Source organism: Phacochoerus africanus, chromosome 14 (assembly GCF_016906955.1).
Source record: "Phacochoerus africanus isolate WHEZ1 chromosome 14, ROS_Pafr_v1, whole genome shotgun sequence".
Taxonomy (NCBI): domain Eukaryota; kingdom Metazoa; phylum Chordata; class Mammalia; order Artiodactyla; family Suidae; genus Phacochoerus; species Phacochoerus africanus.
The window spans coordinates 23,224,824-23,247,746 of record NC_062557.1 but is presented as its reverse complement, the minus strand read 5'-3'; the positions used below and the strand labels follow the sequence as shown (position 1 = coordinate 23,247,746).

Genomic DNA, 22,923 nt, shown 5'->3' with positions numbered 1-22,923 from the left:
GACAGGACGGCAATTTTATATGTGGCAAAATACTTCTCCTAGGGGAGTACAGACAGACAGACAGACAGATGGGGGCACAGGACACCAGATGGGGAAGGGTTGGGCAGTGGTATCTTCTAACCAGTAAGTGGAAGCTGCACCCCACCCCCAGGTGAGGGGGGGGTGGGAGGGACAACATTGGCACAGGAGGTGGCGAGACAGGCATGAAGTGCCCATCCCTGAGGCGGGCAGCCGGGCAGGGCCCAGTCCTCGTTGGCACAATCGGCTCTCTCTGGCCCAGCTGGGTGCTGGGGGGGGCGGGGGCAGGGCTGCTGGGCTATGGGGATGCCAGGCAGAAGGACACTCCAGGGCAGAGGAAGTACCAAGGCCTCTCCTTGGTGGGGGAGTGGGGGGGGCATGGGTAAAGGACAGGATCACAAGAGGCAAATACAGAGCAGCAGCAGCAGCAGCAGCAGCCAAGCCCCCCAGGGGAGATCCGAGGTCCCGAGGTAACCTCTGTGGTGGCCATTACCTCTGGGGCACCAACGCACAGGGCCTCCCCCCTGGGGCCTCAGGGTGAGAGTGAAGGAGCAGGTGTTTTTTTGTTTTTTTTTGGTTTCAAAATGAGGCGGATTGGAGTGTTCTTGGACTCCAAACCCAGGGGACAAGGGGATGGCGGGGGGCTCAGATGCAGAGAGGCCCCCTCTTCGGATGGCAGCAGGCAAGGGATACTGTAGGCGAAGCTCATTCCTGGGGGGAGGGGCAAAGCCTGAGGCATGGAGGTGATAGGGCAGGTAGCAGCATCTCTGGTTGTCCCCTCCTCAGGGTTCTAGGTCCTGGGCGGGTACAGGGCACTACATCAGATGCCTGCCAGCTTCTCTCCAAACCACTGCCCAGGACAAGCTCTGCAGATAGCTTCAATGCTGTGGCTTTCACCTCCCAGATAATGCTGCCAGGAAGCGGGGTGGGGGGGGCACCGTGAGGGACCCTGGATCTGGGGTTTAGGGAAGAGAGCCCTCATGATAAAGTTTGTGGTCTCCCTTCTCCAGGAAAAGCCCCCATACCCTTCCCAAATACTCCAGATTGGAAAAAGAAAGGGCCACCTCATTTGGAGCCAGGGGTAGTTCAGGAAGTGCACCTTTTCTCTGGGTGAGGGGAGAGCCCCCTGAGGTGGGGAAGGGGACACTGCAGAAAGGTGGGCATCTCCCCATCCATCCACAGTAGGTAGGTAAAAACCTACCCTTGAGGCTTGAGGGACTCCCAGGAGCTGGATGGGATGCTACCACCAAAGAAACCCCGAACATTGAGCAAAGGCGTCTGAAGGGGGGAGACAGCGCCCCCTGGAGGCAAGACACAACCCCAGTGGTTGCACCCCTCCGCCCCTCCCCTCTCCTGGGCTCAGAGCCCTTCCTCCCGCTGCGTGGCCCCTGCCTCTCAGCGGATGTAGACACCCCGCCCCCAGCCCTCCAGCTCATTCTTGTTGCGCCCCAGAACCGGACCCCCGCCCTCTGCGCAGTAGCGGGCCTTATTCCGGCCGCGGTTCCGGTTGTCGGGCAGCTCCTCTTCATAGTCTTCTTCCTCGTCCTCCCAGGATCCCTGTCGGGCTGGTGGGGTACTGCCCCCGGCAGGGTCTCCAAGCCCTGGCCCCTCGGAGGGATCAGTCTCCATGTCCACACACGAGTCTCCCGGCTCCGTGTAGGCAGAGTTTCGGTTGCCAGGAGTGTCAGCATCAAACGTGTCTTGGCGGGACAGTGCCCGCAGGGTGCCCGCCCGGCCTGGCGGGTGGCTGCTGGAGTAAAGGCCTGGGGGCTGGCCCAGCTCTCCCGGGTACTCGTGCACGCTGGCGTGCTCCCCGGTGGCCCGTTCCAGCGACTGGTCCCCGGAAGCAAGGTAGGGTCCCTGGTTAGCAGACAGACGGCACACACCATGCAGATCAGGCAGGGGTAAGAGAAACACAACAAAGCAAGGCAGGTTAGTGATGGCACCATGACACCCAGCCTGGCCGAAGGAGGGTGCTGGCCCTAGGGGGTGGGCAGCCAGCAAACGGGGACAGAACTCAAGGCATTTGCTCCTCCATGAGGACAGGGGGCGCCCAACCTTCCTAAGGTGTGAGGGGGTGTGAACTCTCCTGCTAACCATGGCAGAGAGCCCATGAACAATCAGTCCTCACTTCCTCAAGGAAGTGAGTTAATGCGGTCTTGAGGTGAACTGTCATTAACAGCTCATTAGTACTGCCACTTGTTAGTGGTTGATTGGGTTAGCATTGCCTCAGTTTCCCAGATATACTAAGGGGGGACTTCAGCTCCTGTTCACTAATCCCAGCTCCTTCAGCCCAACTCTGATCACAAGCTTCCAGAACCCCACACTTCCCCCTACTCCATTCCCTAGTCAGGTGAGAGCCTCCGAGGTTGATGGGCTTCCTCCCCTGCCCCCAACAAAGACTCAACGCTGCAGGCTGGGGAAGGCTGATGGGTCACTCTGCCCCACTGGCAACGATGAGATGGCCCAAGGTCCTCGGCACCAAACGCCATATGAAGGTGACCTGATGGTCACTGCCACCATGGAGGATGCCGGGTGGGGTGCAAAGAAGCCTGGGTTCTAGTCCCATCCTCTGCCACTTCAAGCTATGGGATCCTGAGCAAGTGACTCCCTTCTCTGTGGTGGTGTAATGGGGCTTTGACTAGAGCAGCAGTTGCCAAACTCTTCCCAGGCAGACAGGGCACAGAGTGCTCCAGGGGTCCCTGTGGAGGTGAAGTGGAGGCCAGGGCACTAGCTCCCTCTGAGCAGAGCAAGGATGCCTTATCGACATACTGAGCTTCCACATAAGATTCAAGAAACAAATGGGCTCTGCTGCTGAAAACTAGTTTAAAAAGCAATGGTCTAGAATGATTTCACAGGTTTCTTCTGGCTCTCATGTAGAACCCAATACTTAATGGTGTGACCTCAGAGACAGGCCATGGCTCCCACTGGAAGAGATCAAGGCTGGGAGAGGCACCCACGGAAGGGTCTTTCCTAGAATCTGGTTTAACTGGGAGAAGGGCGGAAGGTTTTGCATCAACTCATAATGACTCATTTTGGGTCCCTTCCCAGAAGCCTCCTGGGACTGCGGCTCTGGAGGAGGGAGCAGTCTCTGGTTCTAATGGCCCTGCTCTGTGAAGGCCCTTGTTCTGTCACATCTAAAATGTGTGACCTATGTTGGGTCTAAAATGAGTGTAGAGTCTAGCGAATGAATATATCGGTCTTCCTCTGTTTCTTCCACTTATCTTATAAGGCCCCCAATCAGGCCTCATATCCAAAAGCCCCCAAGGCAGCAGATGTAAGCCTATGGAACTAGGCCCAGGGAGGCACCACCAGCCAGCCCCAATCCCATCAAAAACCACAGACACCAGAAGCTGCCACTCACCACATTTTTTACAAAATAAAACTCTTCCCTTCCTTCCCCATGTTCCCTGCGCTCCAGGGCTCCAGTTCTGGGCCCTGGGTGGGAGGGGGGTTGGGCGGGGCCCCTACATGGTGTGCTCCTGCTGCTGGGGCACCGCCCTGGCCCGCTGCGATGCCTCCAGCCCTCCCCAGAAGCTGAGATTCCTCCTGAGTGAGGTGAGCACCTGTACCTGGAGGTTGGAGACAGGGGCAGGGCTGGCAGCCAGGGCTGCAGTAGCCATGGTGCGGTTCAGCAGCGGATTGGGCGGAGTGCTGCTGGGCGGGTGTGTGGCCTTCCAATAGGCTTCCAAGTACTCGGCCAAGTGCTCGCAGGCATCCTCCAATTGGTTCTCGTCCAGGATGATGTCAAACATTTCCTGTGGAGGCGGGGTTAAGGGCGGGGCTGGGATGAGCTGGGCGTGGTCGGGGTGAGGGTGTGGCCTGGGGACAGTGGGTGGAGTCAAGGGGTTGAAGGACAAAGTTAAAAAGAAACCTCTGGAGGTTCAGGAAGTGGAGTGCTCTCAGATATATAAATTGACAGAATTACAAAAGGTCTTGGCACTCAGACAGTCCAACTCCCTCATTCTAGATATAAGGCAACCAAGACGTGGAAGGGGGCTAAACTCCCCACAGAGGAGATGGTGCTTCCAGGGCTTGTACCACAGTCTCTAACTGCTTGTCCTGTATGCTTTTCCCGGAAAACCTGTCTACACCTAAGGACCCGGGCCAGGTGTTCCTGGTCACTCTCTCATGCAGGCCAGAGGAAACCAGGAGAACCCAAACGTCCCCCCTTCCCTTCCCCTGGGTCTGAGCACTCACGGGGGGACACTGCGCCAGCTTCTCCGAGGCCGCTATTTGGACATTGAGGTGTTTGGACTGAGACTTCCCTCGAGACTTGATGAGCCTCTGAAGTACCTGGTTCGTGGGGGGAGAAGAGGAGCTAGAGGGACCCCACAATGCACCGAGCTGGAGAGCCAGTGTGCAGAGACTGTCGCAGGGCCGGGGGATGTTCCAGGACCCTCAGCCCTGGCCACCTCTTCAGAGATGACCTCACCAGCCCTGTGTCCATGCCACACAGGGCCCCACTCTCTCCTGGGTCTCATGCCAGCCTGCCCTGGGAAGGTCTAGCAGGGGCTGCATGAAGGGCAGTGATTCTCCTTCCCAACCCCTCTAACCACCTTTATAGGCTTCATTCTCTGGGCCAACTTCCCCTCCATGTTAACAATAGCTGCCATCCTTTCCAGGGACACTTGCTATGATATACTGCCACCATTCTGTGCTTTTTACACACTCAATTCATTTAGTCCTGACAATAAGACCATTATACAGCCCCTATCATTCTTCACATCTCAATAATAACATAATAATGATAATAATAGCTAAACATAAAGCCACAACCTTAACTCAGTGATCAAAGTCAACAGCACCAATGATACAATTAAGTGACATCCTATGTTCCTGGATGCAACACATGCAGAAGGACACACAGCTATATGCTATTCCTACCCGAAACAGCACAACCTAAATCTAGTCATGGGGAAACACCAGACAAACCCACACCGAGGAGCAACCCACAAAGTAAGTGATCTGTACTCTTTAAAAATGTCAATGTCATGAAAATCCAAGAAAGGCTGAGGAACCGTTTCAGTTTAAAGACTACCAAAGGAGGAGTTCCCATCATGGCGCAGTGGTTAACGAATCTGACTAGGAACCATGAGGTTGCAGGTTCCATCCCTGGCCTTGCTCAGTGGGTTAGGGATCTGGCGTTGCTGTGAGATGTGGTGTAGGCTGCAGACGTGGCTCAGATCCTGCATTGCTGCAGCTCTGGCGTAGGCCGGTGCTACAGCTCCGATTTGACCCCTAGCCTGGGAATCTCCATATGCCGTGGGAGTGGCCTTAGAAAAGGCAAAAAGAAAAAAAAAATTAAAAATAAAAAAAAACAAAGACTACCAAAGGGATAAAAGAGGGAGTTCCCTGGTGGCCTAGTGGTTAAAGACTCGGCATTGTCACTGCTGGGGCTTGGGTTGCTGCCGTGGCTTAGGTTCGATCCCTGGCCTAAGAACTTCTGCTTGCTGTGGGCGCAGCCACATAAATAAATAAATAAACAAATAAGAGATATAACAACTAAATGCAACATGGGATCCTGGATTGAAGGGGAAGCTACAAGGGGCATTACTGGGGCAAGTGGTAAAAACTGAAGATGGACTATATTTTACATATGACTCCCTTTTTTTTTTTTTTTTTCTTTTTAGGGCCACACCTGAGGCACATGGATGGAAGTTCCTGGGCTGGGGGTTGACTCGGAGCTGCGGCTGCCAGCTTCTGCCACAGCCACAGCAACACCAGATCCGAGCTGCTTCTGTGACCTACACCACAGCTCATGGCAACTCCAGATCCTTAATCCACTGAGTGAGGCCAGAGATCGAACCCACATCCTCATGGTTACTAATCGGATTCAGTGCTGCTGCACCACGACAGGAAATCCCTAGATAAGATTTCTTGAATTTGACAACTGTACTGTGGTTACGTAAGTTAATGTCCTTGTTTTTTTGTGTGTGGTTTTTTCTGGGGGTGGGGAGCCACACCCCAGCATATGTGAGTTCCTGGGCCAGGGACAGAATCCAAGCTGCAGTTATGACCTTGTCCCACTGTGTCACAGCAGGAACTCCCAATGTCTTTGTTCTCTAAAAAATACATGTTGAGGAGTTTCTGTCGTGGTGCAGTGGTTAACAAATCCAACTAGGAACCATGAGGTTGTGGGTTCGATCCCTGCCCTTGCTCAGTGGGTTAACGATCTGGCGTTGCCGTGAGCTGTGGTGTAGGTCGCAGACGCAGCTCGGATCCTGCGTTGCTGTGGCTGTGGTGTAGGCCAGTGGCTACAACTCCAATTCGACCCCTAGCCTGGGAACTTCCATATGCCACGGGAGCGGCCCAAGAAATAGCAAAAGGACAAAAAAAAAAAAAAAGAAAAGAAATACATGTTGAGGAGTTCCCGTCGTGGCACAGAGGAAATGAATCTGACTAGGAACCATGAGGTTGTGGGTTAGATCCCTGGCCTCGCTCAGTGGGTTAAGGATGCGGCGTTGCTGTGAGCTGTGGTGTAAGGCGCAGACGCAGCTCAGATCTGGCGTTGCTGTGACTGTGGCATAGGCTGGCAGCAACAGCTCCAATTAGACCCCCTAGCCTGGGAACCTCCATGTGCTGAGGTGCAGCCCTCAAAGGACAAAAGACAAAAAAAAAAAAAAAGAAACAAAAGAAAAGAAAAAAAGAAATACATGTTGAAACATTTAGGGATAAAGGCATATGATATCTACAAATGGTTCATGAAAAAATATACATATATATAAATACATATATCCACAATACAAACATAAAGTCAATGTAGCAAAATGCTCAAAATTAGTGAGTCTGAAATAAATTATGTATTTTAAATGGCTGAATTGAATGGCATATGAACTTTATTTCAATAAAGTTAAAAAAATTAGTGAATCTGAGTGAAGGGTATTCAAAGACTGAGAGTCCTTTGTACAAATCTTGCAATTTTCTGTAAGTGTGAAATTCTTTCAAGATAAAAAATCTTTTTTTTCTTTTTTTGGGCTGCACCCATGGCATATGGAAGTACCCAGGCTAGGGGTTGAATTGCAGTTGCAGCTGCTGGCCTACCCAACAGCCACAGCAACCCAGCATCCAAGTTGTGTCTGCGACCTACACCACAGCTCACAGCCATGCTGGATCCCTAACCCACTGAGCGAAGCCAGGGATCAAACCCGCATTCTCATGGATACTAGTCAGGTTTGTTACCACTGAGCCACAACAGAACTCCCTAAGATAAAAATCTTAAAAAAAAAAAAATAGAATAGATATAGTGCTTAGTAGATGCCAGGCACTTTGCACGGTTAATTTGTTTATTTAGAAGTTCCTGTCATGGCACAGCGGAAACGAATTCGACTAAGACCGTGAGGTTGCGGGTTTGATACCTGGCCTTGCTCAGTGGGTTGAAGACCCAGCATTGCCATGAGCTGTGGTGTAGATGGCAGACGAGGCTCAGATCTGGCGTTACTGTGGTGTGGGCTGGCAGGTAGCTCTGATTCGACCCCTAGTCTGGGAACTTCCACATGCCCTGGGTGCAGTCCTAAAAAGAAAAAAAAAAAAATGTCTATTTAATCGTCACAAGCACCACTTGAGGATCCCTATTTTGCAAATGAGAAAATCAAGACCTAGAGAAGTTAGGTGACTCGCCAGAGGTGCCCAGAGCTGGTAAGTGGCAGCACTGGTACATTAACTCAGGCCAGCTGGCTCCCGTCCCCACCCTGAACCTCGGTGAGTGCTCAGGGAGGGAAATGGACGTGTCTGTTACTTTCTAGTTCGCAGAGTGTTTTGCATCCATTATCTCATCTGATCCTTTCCACCATCCCAGGAAGTACTTACATCCCGCCATCCTCTTTATGCTCATTAGAAACACAGGACCCAGAAAGGTGAGGGAATTGGATGCTCAGCCCATAGGATGCTAGAGTGAGATGATAAGTTACCAGCCCTGGTTGCTTTCGTGAACCAGACAAAACTGTGGGTTCTTTTTTTTGTCTTTTTGCTATTTCTTTGGGCCACTCCCGCGACATATGGAGGTTCCCAGGCTAGGGGTTGAATCGGAGCTGTAGCCACCGGCCTACGCCAGAGCCACAGCAACTCGGGATCCGAGCCGTGTCTGCGACCTCCACCACAGGTCACGGCAACACCAGATCCTTGACCCACTGAGCAAGAGCAGGGATCGAACCCGCAACCTCATGGTTCCTAGTCGGATTGGTTAACCACTGCACCAGGACAGGAACTCCAGAACTGTGGGTTCTCTACATCGTTACTTCCAATCTTCCCAATAATAACATAAAAGAGGGATTATAATTCCCATTTTGAAGGTGAAGAAACCGAGGTGCAAAAGCTAAATAATCTCCTCAAGATCCCAGCTTAATAAAATACAACCCAAAAAACCAACAAGGAAATTTAGTTAATTAAAAATAAGCCAGTCAATCAGAGCTACGATTTGAACCCCATACGGTCTTTTTTTTTTTGGTTGTGCCCACATGCGGAAGATCCCAGGCCATGGACTGAACCCACACCACAGCAGTGGCAACTGCCAGCTCCTTAACCCACTGAGCCTCCAGGGAACTCCCCCATGCCGTCTTCTAACTTCAAATCCTTCACCTCAACTCCTCCTCCACGTTTCTCAAACCCCCACTAATGTCTCGGATGGAACACTGAAGACATAGCTGCTCTATGACGAACAAGCAAATCAGCCTTCCTACCAACTTCACCTTTACCAAGCCTTAAATGAGGACAATACAGCAAAAACGGCTGAAATCAAAAAGACGAGAAAGGTCTATTCCCAAGAGGCTAGGTGAGACTGGGGAAAACAAAAACAAAACGAAACAAAAAGAACAGAATTCCTTCTGTTTTCTAGCCTCAGGTTGGGAGGCCAATCAAAGCAGAGACAGGGGACTACCCTGAATGACCCTAATAATTATATTTATAATAGTTAATACATGATGAGGTACGTGATCCCAGGCCCTCTGCTAAGTGCTAGGTGTTCCCATCAGGATGCCTCTTCCAATATCCATAACCATGGAGCCTGGCAGAGAAGGGGACTAAGGCTTGAAGGGATTGAGTCACACCATTAGGAAGGAGCACCTGGGGTTTAACCCAGGCAGCCCAGCCAGAGCGCGCCTGTCCGCCTTGGGGTCAGCCTCCTGCACCCACCTTGGGAGAGGTGATCTTGATGTAAACAATGATGGGGGCCAGTGAGGTCTTGGAGAGCTGGGCTGGGTGGTTGATGGTGTCGGCATCCAGAGCAACCAACTGCAGGGTCCGGGCCAGCTCGAAGATTCGCTCGATCTCGCTCTGAACCTCGGCTGCGGGAGCGGGAGCGGCGGCGTGGGGGAAGGGGGGGGAAATGTAAGAGGGCCTCCCCGGAGGCGGCTGGGGAAAGAACCCTTCCGGAGATGCCCCCTCTCCTCCCTCCTTCCCACATCCGGCCCCAGAGCAGGGCTGGGCCACAGAGCTAAGGGGTGGGCTCACCCAGGCTGGAGCGTGTGTTGGAGCGCTCGATGATGATGTGTTTGCTGGGGTTGTTGAGGACCGAGCGCTTAGCCAGGGAAATGTCTGCCGTCACTCGAGTGATGGAGATCCTGGGGGTGGGGGAACGGGGAGTCAGGGGCTAGGGCAGGGGGCTAGAATGCCCTGTCTGTTCCCCAGGCTCCAGGCCTGCCCCCTTTTCCCTCAGTCCAGGTGTTCCAGGACTGTCGTTCCGGCCACCCTGCCCATCCTCGGCAGCAGCGAAACCCTGCTGGGTGTGGAGAGCCAGCTCCTGGGGTCTTACCTGCCATCAAACCGATGCTTCAAGAAGTCAAATAAAGCTTTCTGCATCATGTCTGTAACCTGAGGTTGGGGGGTGGGGGGGGAGGAGTCAGGTGTTTAAAGCCCCTCGGGAAGGGTGGACTGCTGGGTATCTTCCCCCTGATGTTCCATTTGCTTCTTAAATCCCTGAGATGAATCGGTCCCTGTTGGGTGGAGGGGGCTCCATCTGATTCTGCGGGGCCTCCGCTGGGGTCTCTGATTCCAAAGGTCCTTTAAGGTGAGATCTCTGGGAGGACTTTTCGGGGGCAGCGGGGGGCGGGGGGGGGGGGGCAGGTGGGTTTGAGAGGACTAGACCCTTTTGAGTGGGTCTCCCTGTGGGTTGGGGCCCCCTGGGGGTCTCCGAAGGTCTGTAGCCCTCTGGGGAGGAAACCCTGAAGAGCCCTGCTGGGGGATCTCTCTGGGATCCAAAGACATTTCTATGGAGTCTCTCTGGAGGTCTGGGCCCCCCTGAGTCCGCTCCCCTCTAGGGGCTCCTACCTCATAGCCCTTGAGCGACGGTCCCACCAGGATGATGGGCCTCATGGAAGGCACCACGTCATAGGGGGGTACATGCTCTGTCTGGGGGGGAAGCAGGGAGGGGAAACCCCAGAGTGGAGATGGCATTAGCCCTTCTTCCCCCACCTCCAGGCTCCCCCATGCATCCTTTCCTCCCCCTGGTCCCAAAGCCCAGATGTGGGGATCAGGGTGGTGGTGGGGAGCTACGGCGAAGGAGAACCAGGAAGGGTGGGGGAAATAGGGGGCAGATAAGGGGATGGGTGTTAGAAGGTCCCCCTAGCTCATCCCGGGGGTGGGAGGGGGGGACACAGAAAGCTGTGATACTCACCGACTTCTGCTTCTGTTTGGCTGTGTCCAGAGATTGCCAAGAGGGGCGGGGGTCGGGGGGAGAAAAGGGAGGGTACCCAGGCCGGGGCAGAGGTCAAGGGAGGAGCCAGGACAAGAGGGGGAGGGAGAGCGGGCAGACGAGGAGAGATAACAGGGCATGCGTGTTAGTGACAGACAGAGCCAGAGAGAGGCGACGGGACCCCATGCCAAGGGGAGTCAGGGATGGCCCTGGATCAGGGCTGGGAGTGGGACTGAGAGCCAGTCCAGTGAACGTGGGACTATTCAGACTTCCTCTGCCCCCTTCCTGGGTCTTAGGAAAGAGCTGGGAGGAGTGACAGCCCCTAGGTTGGTGCCCATCTCCTGGCCCCAGTGCAAGCCAGCCTGCCCATTTTAAGGGTTCCCTTAACCGTCTTGCTCTGCAGCCAGGTGATCTCCACGTGCCCACCCTGGCCCCATGGAGTCTGCAAAGGGCAAAGAAGGGTCCCCATTCCGCTTTCCCCCTTCACCTGCGGGGGTGTGGGCACACATGGTGTATCCCACTGGTAGTCAGGGGAAGGTCAGGTTGTGTCACCACCAGACCCTGCTTTCAGCTGGGGGGGCGGGAGCAGCCTTCCAAGAGAAGGGGTGCCTCCATCACAAGAACCAGCCCACCTGAAGAAGTCAGCCTGGTGGGGCTGTGTGTGGAGACAGATGTGCCCATTCTTTTTTTTTTCTCTTACAGAGGTTCCCAGGCTAGGGGTCCAATCGGAGCTACAGCTGCCAGCCTACACCACAGCCACAGCAACACCAGATCTTTAACCCACTGAGCCAAGTCAGGGATCAAACCCGCAACCCCATGGTTCCTAGTCGGATTCGTGTCCGCTGCGCCATGACGGGAACTCCCCGATGTGTCCGTTCTCAGCGCCACTCCTCGGAGGAAAGGCCTGATCCCCACCGAATCGGGCGGGTACCACATCTGAATCCATCCCAGCCCCCCAGCCCCACCCCGCCAAAGAGCTGGGCCCTGGCCTCCCCTCTTGCAAGAGCCCAGCGAGAATTACCTTCTTGAAGAAGGGGATGCGTGTGCCGTGGGGTGGCGGGGTGGTGACACTGCTAACACTAGTCTTGGCCGAGCCGCTCTGCTCGCCAAGCTCTGCTTCCTCATCCTCTAACTCTAGGGGGTCTAGTTCAAAGGCTAAGTTAGTCATTTCGTTACCTGGACCGGAGAGTCAGGATTGAGGGAGGAAGGAGACGAGGTGGGGAGGAGTGAGATGGACATGGAGACACAAGTACAGAACGCAGGGGTGGGATGGGGAAAAAAGAAAGAAGAAGAGGTGAATGGAACAGGACTGGGAGAAATGAATGGGGGGTGGGGGGAGGGGAGGCAGGCAGAGAGATGGCGCTACCAAAGAAATGGGGAGGAGAGTCATGAGCGAATGGGCGCTGCCAGGCCCAGCTTGTGGGGTGTCCTGCTCTTCAGGGAGGGGGGACCACTGGATGTGTTTGGAGGTCACAGGATCGGGGTGCTCCCTACCGCAGGGAAAGGAGGGGACAGGCCGTGGGGAGACCAGCCCGCCCAGGAGCTCCATCCCACCCCGTGGGGTGACGGCAGCTCTTACCACTGACAGGGGGCGTGGGGCGGCGGGTGCCAGTCACCACATCTCCCAGACTGGAGCTGGAGTTGTCACCTGATTTGCTGTGTGGGCAGAGAGGCAAATGGAGCCGTGAGCAGAGAGGTAGGCGGGAGGGTGGGGGCTCTGATTCTCTCTCCCGCCCCAGCCCCCAGCCCCACCCCGGGGATTCTCCAGCTCCACTGGTGATGCCGCAGGCAGCTCTTTGTCCTCAGGGCAGCGGGTCAACCCTTGGGGCCCACTCCTGGCTAAACAGCCTCTCCCGGGGGGTGGGAGCGCCCTGCCCCCCAGCCGGACACCTGGAGCTGAGGCGGTTCTGGCGCAGCTTCTGTTCCTGCAGCAGGCGCAGGCTGTCCAGTTTGACAGGGCTGGGGATGAAGCCGACCTCACAGCCCTCCTTCACCAGCCGCCCGATCCACCAGTCGTTATTGTATTTCTGCAAACAACAACAGCAGGTGGGGTGGGAAAGACCAAGAGGGACATGAGAGGTACCAGCCAGCAGCCAGCTTCAAGGGACCGCATCCCCCGCCTTGCCTACCCTGCCCAGGGGGTAGCACCCTCAAAGAGCCCAGGCCTGGCTCCAGCCTCTGAGTACAGCCCCCAATTCTCAGGCTCCTCTGGGACCAGCATCCTCGTGTGCCACGGACCACCCTGTCCCCAAGCACGCCCCTGCCCTGAGAGACCTTCCTCCCCGCATGTGCCAGCTCTACCCTGGAAAGGCAGGGAGAGAAGGAAATGCTGACACCTCCTTGTGCCTGGCACACTGCCACTCCACTGACAGGTCTCGTCGCAATCCCTCCCAACAACCGGGCGACCTAGGCATCACCATCCTGTTCTACCAATGAAAAATCTGAAGCTCAGAGAGGTGGAAAGATTTGTCTAAGGTCACACAGCAGATTTAGCCCAGCTCTGCTTGGCTCAGAAGTCCTATTCCACCAGAGCTCTGGCTGCCCCTCTCCTGGCACCCACTACCCTGCTCTCCTCCCAGATGCCAAGTGGCCTCTCCCCACCTCTTTGATGTGCAGGAAGTCCTTGGGCTCGAAGGTGATGGCCACTCCCTGCACAGGCACCTCATCCCCTGGAGATGGGTTGTAGCCAACATTTGTCCTCACAGCAAATGCCACTGGCTTGGTCTGGAGGAGGACCACAACCAGAGGGTTAAATCACGACACGATGCACAACGTCCTGACTGGGGTGGTGATTAGGGAGATGTTTGTTTGGTAACTTGTTTATTAAAACATATACTGTACACACTATCATACATAAAATAGATAGGACCTACTATACAGAACAAGAAACCATATTCAGGCGTCCCCGTCGTGGCTCAGTGGTTAACGAATCTGACTAGGAACCATGAGGTTGCGGGTTCGATCCCTGGCCTTGCTCAGTGGGTTAAGGATCCGGCGTTGCCATGAGCTGTGGTGTAGGTTGCAGACGCAGCTCGGATCCCTTGTTGCTGTGGCTCTGGTGTAGGCTGGGGGCTACAGCTCCGATTGGACTCCTAGCCTGGGAACCTCCATACGTCGCGGGAGCGGCCCAAGAAATGGCAAAAAAAAAAAAAGACCGAAAAAGAAACTATATTCAAAATCTTGTAATAGGAGTTCCCGTCGTGGCTCAGTGGTTAATGAACCTGACTAGCATTCATGAGGACACGGGTTCGATCCCTGGCCTCGCTCAGTGGATTAAGGATCTGGCGTTGCTGTGAGCTGTGGTGTAGGTTGCAAACACAGCTCAGATCCCACGTCGCTGTGCCTCTGCCACAGGCAGGTATCTACAGCTCCAACTGGACCCCTAACCCGGGAACCTCCATATGCTGCGGGTATGGCCCTCAAAGACAAAAAGACAAAAACAAACAAACAAACAAAAAAACTTGTAATAACCTATAATGGAAAAGAATCTGAAAAAGAAGATGTAGGAATTCCTTGGTGGCTTGGTGGGTTAAGGATCTGGTATTGTCACTGTGGTGCCTTGGGTTCAATCCTGGACCTGGAAACCTCCATATGCGAGTAGCACAGCCAAAAAAAAAAAGAAAGAAAGAAAGAAAAAAATATACATATACAGTTCCTGTGTGGCTCAGTGGGTTACAAACCCAACTAGTATCCATAAGGATGTGGGTTCAATCCCTGGCCTTGCTCAGTGGGTTAAGGATCCAGTGTTGCTATAAGCTGTGGTGTAGATTACAAATGCGGCTTGGGTCCTGCATTGCTGTGGCTGTGGCGTAGGCCGGAAGCTGCACCTCTGATTCAACCCCTAGCCTGGGAACTTTCATATGTCGCAGGGGTGCCCCCCCAAAAAAATACACACACACACACACACACACACACACATAAACTGAATCACCTTGCTATACACCTGAAACTAACAAAGCACTGTAAATCAACTATACTGTAGTAAAAAATTTTTTGAAAGAGGGAGTTCCCGTCGTGGCGCAGTGGTTAAAGAATCTGACTAGGAACCATGAGGTTGCGGGTTCGATCCCTGCACTTGCTCAGTAGGTTAAGGATCCGGCGTTGCCATGAGCTGTGGTGTAGGTGTAGCTCGGATCCCGCGTTGCTGTGGCTCTGGTGTAGGCTGGCAGCTACAGCTCGGATTAGACCCCTAGCCTAGGAACCTCCCATATGCCGCGGGAGCGGCCCAAGAAAAGGCAAAACGACAAAAAATAAATTAATTAAAAAAAAATTTTTTGAAAGAAAAACATACACTGAATGGCTTTTTATGTGTATATTAAATTTCACAATTAAAAAAAAGAAAGCAGAGAATTCCCGTTGTGGTGCCATGGAAACAAATCAAACTAGCATCCATGAAGATGCAGGTTCTATTCCTGCCCTCACTCAGTGGATTAAGGACCCGGCGTTGCCATGAGCTGCCGTGTAGGCCACAGACGCGGCTCGAATCTGATGTTGCTGTGGCTGTGGCTGTGGTGTAGGCTGGCAGCTCTGATTCGACCCCTAGCCTGGGAACCTCCATATGCCTCTAGTGTGGCCCTAAAAAAACAAAAAGAAAGCAAAAACTAGAACTCAGTCCTTTGAAGGTAGAGGAGGACATCAGGGAATGACTAAGTACAGGGGGTGGAGGAGCCCAGAACGACACCAAGAAGGAAGAATAACAATACGAATAAATAACAGTAATAATAATGATAGCAGCTACTGTTTAGAGTGTCAGGTATTTTTTTTCAATGTGTATGTATATGTTCTTTTTTCTTCCTTTTTTTATTAGAGTATAGTTGATTTACAATGTTCTGTCAATTTCTGCTATATAGCAAGGTGACCCAATCATCCATATATATACATTCTTTTTCTCATATTATTTTCCATCATGTTCTATCACAAGTGATTGGATGTAGTTCCCTGGGCTGTACAGCAGGACCTCATTGCTTATCCATTCTACCAACCCCAAACTCCCCATCCATCCCACCCCTACCTCTCTCCCACTTTCGCAACCACGAGTCTGTTCTCTATGATAGGTTGTAGATAGGTTGATTTGTGCCATATTTTTTTTTGATAGGCAAGAAATACATTTATTCAGATGAGATACTTATGAGAGATGCAAGCGGGCAGGCAAAAAGGCTGCCCTGAGGATTAGGTGGGCTACATTTTTACAATCCAAGGGAAATCCACTGTGCTACGTTTTATTTTATTATTTATTTATTTATTTTGTCTTTTTGCCTTTTCTAGGGCCGCTTCCCATGGCATATGGAGGTTCCCAGGCTAGGGGTCTAATCAGAGCTGTAGCTGCCGGCCTATGCCAGAGCCACAGCAACGCGGGACCCCAGCCGTGTCTGCGACCTCCACCACAGGTCACAGCAACACCAGATCCTTAACCCACTGAGCAAGGCCAGGGATCAAACCCACAACCTCATGGTTCCTAGTTGGATTCGTTAACCACTGCGCCACGACAGGAACTCCCCATTGTGGCATATTTTAGATTCTACATACAAGTGATATCTTATGGTATTTGTCTTTCTCTTTCTGACTTACTTCACTTAGAATGAGAATCTCTAGTTGCATTCATGTTGTGTGCCAGGTTTTATACGTTTCACATCCATTATCTCATTCATCTATCATCAAAACCCTATGAAGGGCTTCATTTTATTAATTAATTTATTTATTTAGTCTTTTTTAGGGCCACACCCACAGTATATGGAAGCTCTCAGGCTAGGGGTCGAATTCAAGCTGCAGCTACTGACCTACATCGCAGCCACAACAGCACCAGATCTGAGTCATGTCTGTGACCTACACCACAGCTCATGCACCACCGGATCCTTACCCCACTGCGTGAGGCCAGGGATCGAACCCGCATCCTCATGGATACTAGCCAGGTGCGTTGCCACTGAGGCATGATGGGAACTCCCACCATCTTCATTTTAATGAATGAAGAGACTAGAGATCAGAAAGGTTAAGTGACTTGCCTAAGATCACACAGCTTAAGAGTCAGCCCAGAAGGAAAATCTGACTCCAGGAATGAATGGAAAATTTTAGCTCCTAGTATATGTACAAACAGTATTAAGCACTTATTATGCTTTATAACGAGACAGGTATTAAAGCTCACATTTTACAGGTGAAAGATAGAGACACATTTGAGCCTATGGGTACACCAGCTAGGAAGTGGCTGGGCCAAGACGTGACCCTCGGTCTACCTGGGCTGCCTCTATGGCACGGGGTAAGGGAAATAATGCCAGCACAGCCCCTTTCATCTTTCTCACCTTGGCCTTTTCAAGCTGGGCTAATGCCTGGCGCTCTGCCTCCTTCCTTAAGGCCTCCCGGTCCTCCTCCAGAGACACATCGGAGTCCGACGGACGGCTGGTGTAGGACTCTGCTGAGCCCTGAAAACAGACAGGGCCAGCTCAGGGCCAAGACTGCCTCCCCAGCTCCTGGGCCTCAGAAGGCACCCACCGTGGACACCTCAAGCCCCAGCCAGCCCGGAACGATGTCGCAAGGGCTAAGAGAAGGCGGCACGAGCTGGGAAGAGCCAGAGAGTGAGGTCTGCAGGCCCCGCGGAAGACTGTGGCCCTAGGAAGGGTGACATCGGCAAGCAAGGGATTATGGCAGGTCCAAGGACAGCTGCTGGGGGCCCAGGGAGGAGTGGGAACCTGATAGGGGCACAGCGCAGGGGAAGAGCGCCAGGGGCCGAGTCTCCACTGCCCGCTCCTTCTTCCCTCCCCTGCCCCCAGCACTGCCTGAGACAGACTCAGCAGAGGCCCAGGGAGTCCTCCCAGGGGCTGTAGCCACCAGCCTGGGCCTGGGCTCCTTGCACCGTTAGCAAGGGACTCCCTACGACAGGACCACACAAAATTTCACTCTCTTCCGCTCCAGGGTGAGGGAAGAGAGAATCCTACCGCCTCTGCCAGAAGTAGGGGAGCCCCAGCCCTCAGGCTTTCACCAGATACAGAAAAGAACCCAAGATTTCTGGGGTGGTACAGGCAGAAGAGGGGAGTTAAGAGAAGAACACAGCAGGCCTTTCCCCAATACTAGGGCGGCCAGCTGCCAGGGTTAAGGCAGACTCAGAAGTCTGGCTGTGCCAGGCAGCTGGCCTCGACCACACCGACCAGCCCAGGGCATAAGGAACTCCCTCAGCGATGCAGGCACATGTGTAAGACACACAGAGCCTGTCCAGACCCACAGGGTGACAGCCCACGCTCATTCATGGATGTGCTTGGACGTGCCACTTCCACTGTGTGTGGCATGTCCTGGTGTGCCTGACTGAAGGCATACAGGGGGGCGCCCTCGGGGTCTGGGTCCCTGAGGGCACGTGGGGGGCAGGAGCCAGGAGGTGTGGATCTGTGGGACCGTGAGGTGGGGAGGGGTCGCTACAAAGGGTAGGGGGTGACATGAAGAAAGAACGAGCCTGCCAAGGTCGGGGGGCGGGGGGGGGGTCTTTCTTGAGGACATGAAAGGGCCACCGGGCCAGGGATGCCCAAGGGCTTGGGGCGGCGGGAACCTGGGGAAGAGAGACAAGGCCCACTTTCCCAGAGCACCCAGTGAGCTAAGTGCAGCTGCCCATCCCCTTTGGGGCCAAATCATGAAAATGGGAGGGAAGGGGGAGGAGGGAGGGGGGGGGCTGGCTCCTAGAAGCTGGAAAAGAGACACAAAGGAAAGAGAATGGAAAGCGGTTAGTCGTTGCCTCCCCACCCCACCAGAAGGGAGCACTGAGAGTCAGAGAGACGGACACTGGGAGAGCCAGAGAAACAGCCCCAGAGAAGGAGTGGCAGAGAGGTCCTTACTGACCCCAACACACACACCCACACACACACACACACACACACACCCCCACAGAAATGGCGGGAGACAAGGAGACAGTGAGGAGGCAAGGAGACAGGCTGCAGTGAAGGCCCCCCACCAGCTTTCTGGAGGGGCCACCCCCCAACCCCTCCCCTGCCCCATGCCCTGCTCACCACTACGAGGGTCTGGTGGGGCGCCTCCATCCCCGCGCCCTCAGTGCCTGGCCCTGCTGGCCTAGGGGGTGGCCCAAATGGGCCCGTTCCCCCAGGGGGCTCAGGTTACAAGCAGAGTTGCTACATGTGCAAACTGCTGGGGTATATTTAGCTCAGAGATGTGGCAAGGACTGCCCCCCCTCTCCCTGCCACCTCCTGGGGGTCAGAGCTGGGGAGCCGAGAGGAGGAAGGACTGGAGGCTGGGGCCTGATGCCCTGGGTTGGCACACCCTGGAGGAATGAGGCACTTTTCCGTCCAGGGGGGCTCCGCTGAGCACAATTTCATTCTTCCTAGCCCTGGCCCAGGCCTGCAGCACGAGGGATGAGGGAGCGGTCCAAGAAAGGACTTCCCGTTTGTTTGTATACTTAGGAGATGCTGGGATGAACGGCCCCTTCCTGACACTCTCAAGTCAAGCTTGGGCTCACATGTGCCATGTGTTATGGAGACGGAAGAATTAACAAGAAGGGCCTCGTTCCAATCTGCCATGGATCAGCCTGACATCACCTTCTCTCTCCTGGCCCCGGGGGGGCTGACTTCCTTACTGTCCTCTGCCCTCACACGCCTGCCCATTTTTTGTTCTTCAATAGACGCCTTTCCTCGTCTGATCCTAAGCCCCTCTCGCCTTTTTTGGGTACCAGGCTTTGTTGCGATGCTCCGTCGTCATAGCAACCACATGGCTCCCTCTCATTGCTTCTCCCTAAGCCTGAGATGGCCTGGGGTTGAGAGTTAGAACAGAGATGAGAATTGGCATCCTCCTGACTGAGAGCAAAAGACCCTAGAAAGCTACGCAGTTACCCCACCCCTGCCGCCGCCTTCTGCCTTCCGCCTTCCGTCAGGGGTGCTGGGCTAAAGTCCTCTCTAAAATCAACTTGCTCCAGTCCCCCTCTACCTCCCTCAACACACTTTCTCTCTGCATATTAAAGAACAGTCGCCTCGGATGTGAGGAGGGTGTTGCCCTGATCCATACCTACTCAGGGCTCCAGGCACCCAAAGGTCCTGGCTCCTCATGTCTTAGGACCTGCCTCTACCCTACGCTGTCACAGATCCTGGGGGAGGATGTAGAAGGAGACAGCCGGCAGGGGGAGTGGGTGACAGCCCGAAGCAAGCTTAGAAGGAGGCAGGCCAGGCTGTCCCTGAATGAGATGACGCAGGCAGGCAGGCAGGCAGGCAGGCAGCAGGGGCTGGTGCCCGGTGCTGGGGGAGGGGCTGGGCGGGGGCTGAGGGAGTGGGTGCAGCTGACAGTATATGCAGAGGAGGTCATGGGGTGGAAGGAGGATGGGGCGGGGTTCCTAGCAGGTGACAAACGACATGGGGGAGGGTGCCTGGAGAAAGCTTCAGACCCAGCTCACCAATCCTGGTCTCCACCAACCAGCCACCTCCCTCCTCGCAGCCCAGTCGCCCCGTTACCTGGCGGACAAAGCTGTTGGATGTTGTGTCCGAGGACGTGCTCCCATCCGACCTTTTGAACCGCCCTTTCCTCTTGCTGTATTTGCCCTGGAGATGCCGGGAAGGGACAAGAGTAGAATCAGAAAGGCCCTTTCCCAACCCTCAGCCCATCAGGCCCAGAACCACAGCTAAGCCTTGGAAATATCATTCCCTGATCTGAACAGGCCGCCCCTCCACCTTCTTCCAGAGATGGTACAGCCCGAGGGGGAGGGAGGGCCCAGACCACAGCCATGGGGTGGGGGGCAGTGCAAGAGAACCCTAGGAAGCGCACAAGAAACCCCCAAACCGAGCCAGAGAGGTTGGGAAGGGGGAGGCGCTGAGAAGCTGGAGGCTCATTAGGCAGCAAAGCTAATTAAGATGCTGGGCAGCCTGCAGAGGCCTCAGGGGGAAGGGAGAGGCTGCCTGCAGTGCTGGGGGTGCGGAGGGAGCCCAGGGAAAGTCCCCCCCCCACCTCAGCTGGAGCAGAGGGGGGCTGAGCGTGCCTGTGGCCCCAGAGAGAAGAGGAATCACCAACCCAGGCCCAGTGTGCCTTTCCCCAGGGCCCAACTCTTGCCTTGTTTTTTGCAGAGTGGGGAGGGGAGTTGGCGCTCTCAGCTCTTGGAGACCCCAGACTGGATTCCCAGGGGGAGGGGAGGGAGTGTGGAACTGTATTTGGAAAGTAAACATCTAACCCCAATCCTGAGCCAGTGGGGTGGATTTAGCCCCCCACCCATGCTGACAGGAGTTTTTCTCAGCCCCCTTTCTCACAATCACAGTGATCATACCTCTTCCCAAGAGGGCATGATGGATCAAGCCCTCTAACCCCCCAGCCCCTGCCCACATCCTGACCCCATGATATCCACCTCAATATCAATCTAAATGCCTCTAGGCCCTGCCCCCGAAATGAGCCTAGGACCCGGCCCCCACAGGCCCTCAGGGAAGCCTGGCTCAGTCCCACTGGCTGAGCTCCTCACTTGTGTAGAGTGGACATGCCCGGACCTCTCAAGCAGGCACAGAGTCAGATGTTTCGAAGCCTCCTATAAAGGGGGCTGCATCTTTGCCCTCCCCAACCCACATATCCACAACTGGCCCCCAGCCAATCTGGAGTAGGGCTCAGGCCCTCCAGGCCCCAGCCCCCACCTTCCATCCTAGAGTTTCTTTGCCAAAGAAGCTGGATAAGCCATGACCCGACTAGAGGCTCTGGTTCCTTGGGCCTGAGTACACGAAGGAGGATGGACAGATGGGAGAGAAGGGCATCTGGGAACCTTTCAAGGGTCCTCTCTCCCAGCACCTTCTCTCGAACCACACATCCAACCACCCTCTAGGACTGAGGACCCCAACAAATGTAAGAGGATCCCCCAGCAAGCCCCAGACTCTCTTTCACACCACCACCACCATCCCAGGCTAGGAAAAGGGAGTGGCACCCAGAGGGACAAGGGACAGCTGAAAGGAAGGCCCCAGTCAGCTGCCTCCCAGGCTCCAAGGGGCCTAGGGTGGAAAAAGGAGGTATTTTTAGGTCTGACCTGACCCCCCCCCACCCCACATGCCCATCAACCACATTATCATGGTGGCTACAGCTGCTCCAGGCTGGCCACAGCAAGAAAAGAGTTAATGCTCTCCTAGCCTTGGGGTGTTGCCAGATTGGAAAAGGACGGTGTCCTAGAGGAATCCCCTGGCAAGACCACTCTAGCCCCTGCTGGTCACTCCACCGGCACCCACCACACCCAGGAATACCCCTTCCAGGGGGTAACTCAGGAGCATAGGAAAAGTGAGTGGGGGGGGCAGACACCACCCCCCATCCCCCAGGTAACACAGTTTCTTCCCTCCAGGACAGTGAGTTGGCATCCATCCAACTTTCCAAACTTTGGAGGCGTTTTCCGGGGCTGGGGGGATGGGGTGGAGGAGGGAGAACGTGAGTGTTGGGGGAGGGAAGCCAATCTAGCTGTGGAGCAGAAGTGGCTGGAACGGGGGCCTGGCCTTATCCTCAAGGGCCAGTGTCTGCGGCTCTGAAGGCCTGTTGGCACCGCCCTCTGACCACCGCCTCGGCCATCTCCCAGTGCCACCCCCGCCCCACCCACACCCGCCCGGCGCCCCTGAGCGTGCTCTGCGTCGCCCCCTTTGCCGGAGCTAGTCTCTCTCAACTCAACCCCCGGAGCCCCTCGCCAGCACCACACTCTCAACCCACTGGAGCCGGTACCCAAGCAGCAGAGACCCTGACGCGGGTGAGACGAGGAGGCAAGGGTGACAGGCGGTCCAACTGTCCCCTCCCTGCTCCGCAAGACCGCAGCACAACTCCGGGCCAAGCGCCCATCAATCATTCACCTGCAGGGATGGGGGGCGCGCAGCCCTCTCCCCTCCACACCAGGCGTATAACCCCTTGCTCCCCGGCCCGCCTCGATCCGACCCCGCAAGGTCCCCCAGAGCGGCCCCCTTCCCTCGAGCCCGGCCACCACGCCTCACCTGTGGGCTGGGGTCGAAGACCTCCATGGGGATCTCCTGGGAGGATGGGTAAGGGCCCCGGGACATGCTGGTCTTCTGGACCATGGAGAGGAGCCTCCCCTCCGGCCGCTGGCCCGGCCCAGCCGGGCGCCCTCAACGCATGAGAGAGGCCGTCGGAACCGAGAGCAGCGCAGCGCAGCCGGCACCCGGTCCAGCCACCTGGCCCGGCCTTCGGTTGCCCTCTTCCTGCCTTCTCTCCCTCCTCCCGCTCTCTCCTCTGCCGCCGCCGCCTCCTCCGCCCCTGAAGGCTCAGCATCTCCCCCCGCCCCCTCCGCTCCCACCCGCCCCTCCCTTCCCCCCTCCCTCCGCCAGCCCCGGCCCCGCCCCTCGCAG

The 22,923-nt window shown here is 55.1% G+C and overlaps 1 protein-coding gene across 4 annotated transcripts in view; it reads right to left on the bottom strand.

Annotated features, from left to right (window-relative positions):
* CACNB1 (calcium voltage-gated channel auxiliary subunit beta 1) overlaps window positions 1–22,848 on the bottom strand; it is a 22,853-nt gene extending 5 nt beyond the window's left edge. Inside the window, exons 1-14 of one of the 4 annotated variants that reach the window (XM_047757819.1) lie at window positions 22,552–22,848; window positions 20,074–20,160; window positions 16,939–17,058; window positions 13,247–13,369; window positions 12,536–12,672; window positions 12,225–12,301; window positions 10,628–10,647; window positions 10,282–10,362; window positions 9,767–9,825; window positions 9,466–9,575; window positions 9,148–9,299; window positions 4,219–4,314; window positions 3,591–3,776; window positions 1–1,878 (exon numbers count right to left, since the gene is read on the bottom strand). The exon at window positions 1–1,878 is cut by the window's left edge and continues 5 nt beyond it. In XM_047757819.1, the coding sequence (XP_047613775.1) occupies window positions 1,414–1,878; window positions 3,591–3,776; window positions 4,219–4,314; window positions 9,148–9,299; window positions 9,466–9,575; window positions 9,767–9,825; window positions 10,282–10,362; window positions 10,628–10,647; window positions 12,225–12,301; window positions 12,536–12,672; window positions 13,247–13,369; window positions 16,939–17,058; window positions 20,074–20,160; window positions 22,552–22,635 (1,797 nt within the window). In that variant the 5' untranslated portion in view covers window positions 22,636–22,848 and the 3' untranslated portion in view covers window positions 1–1,413. Of the gene's footprint in view, window positions 1,879–3,372; window positions 3,777–4,218; window positions 4,315–9,147; window positions 9,300–9,465; window positions 9,576–9,766; window positions 9,826–10,281; window positions 10,363–10,627; window positions 10,648–11,666; window positions 11,822–12,224; window positions 12,302–12,535; window positions 12,673–13,246; window positions 13,370–16,938; window positions 17,059–18,627; window positions 18,732–20,073; window positions 20,161–22,551 lie in introns of those variants that run through there. The other 3 variants (XM_047757818.1, XM_047757820.1, XM_047757821.1) reach the window with 3 other exon arrangements.
* Window positions 22,849–22,923: the final 75 nt, after the last annotated feature.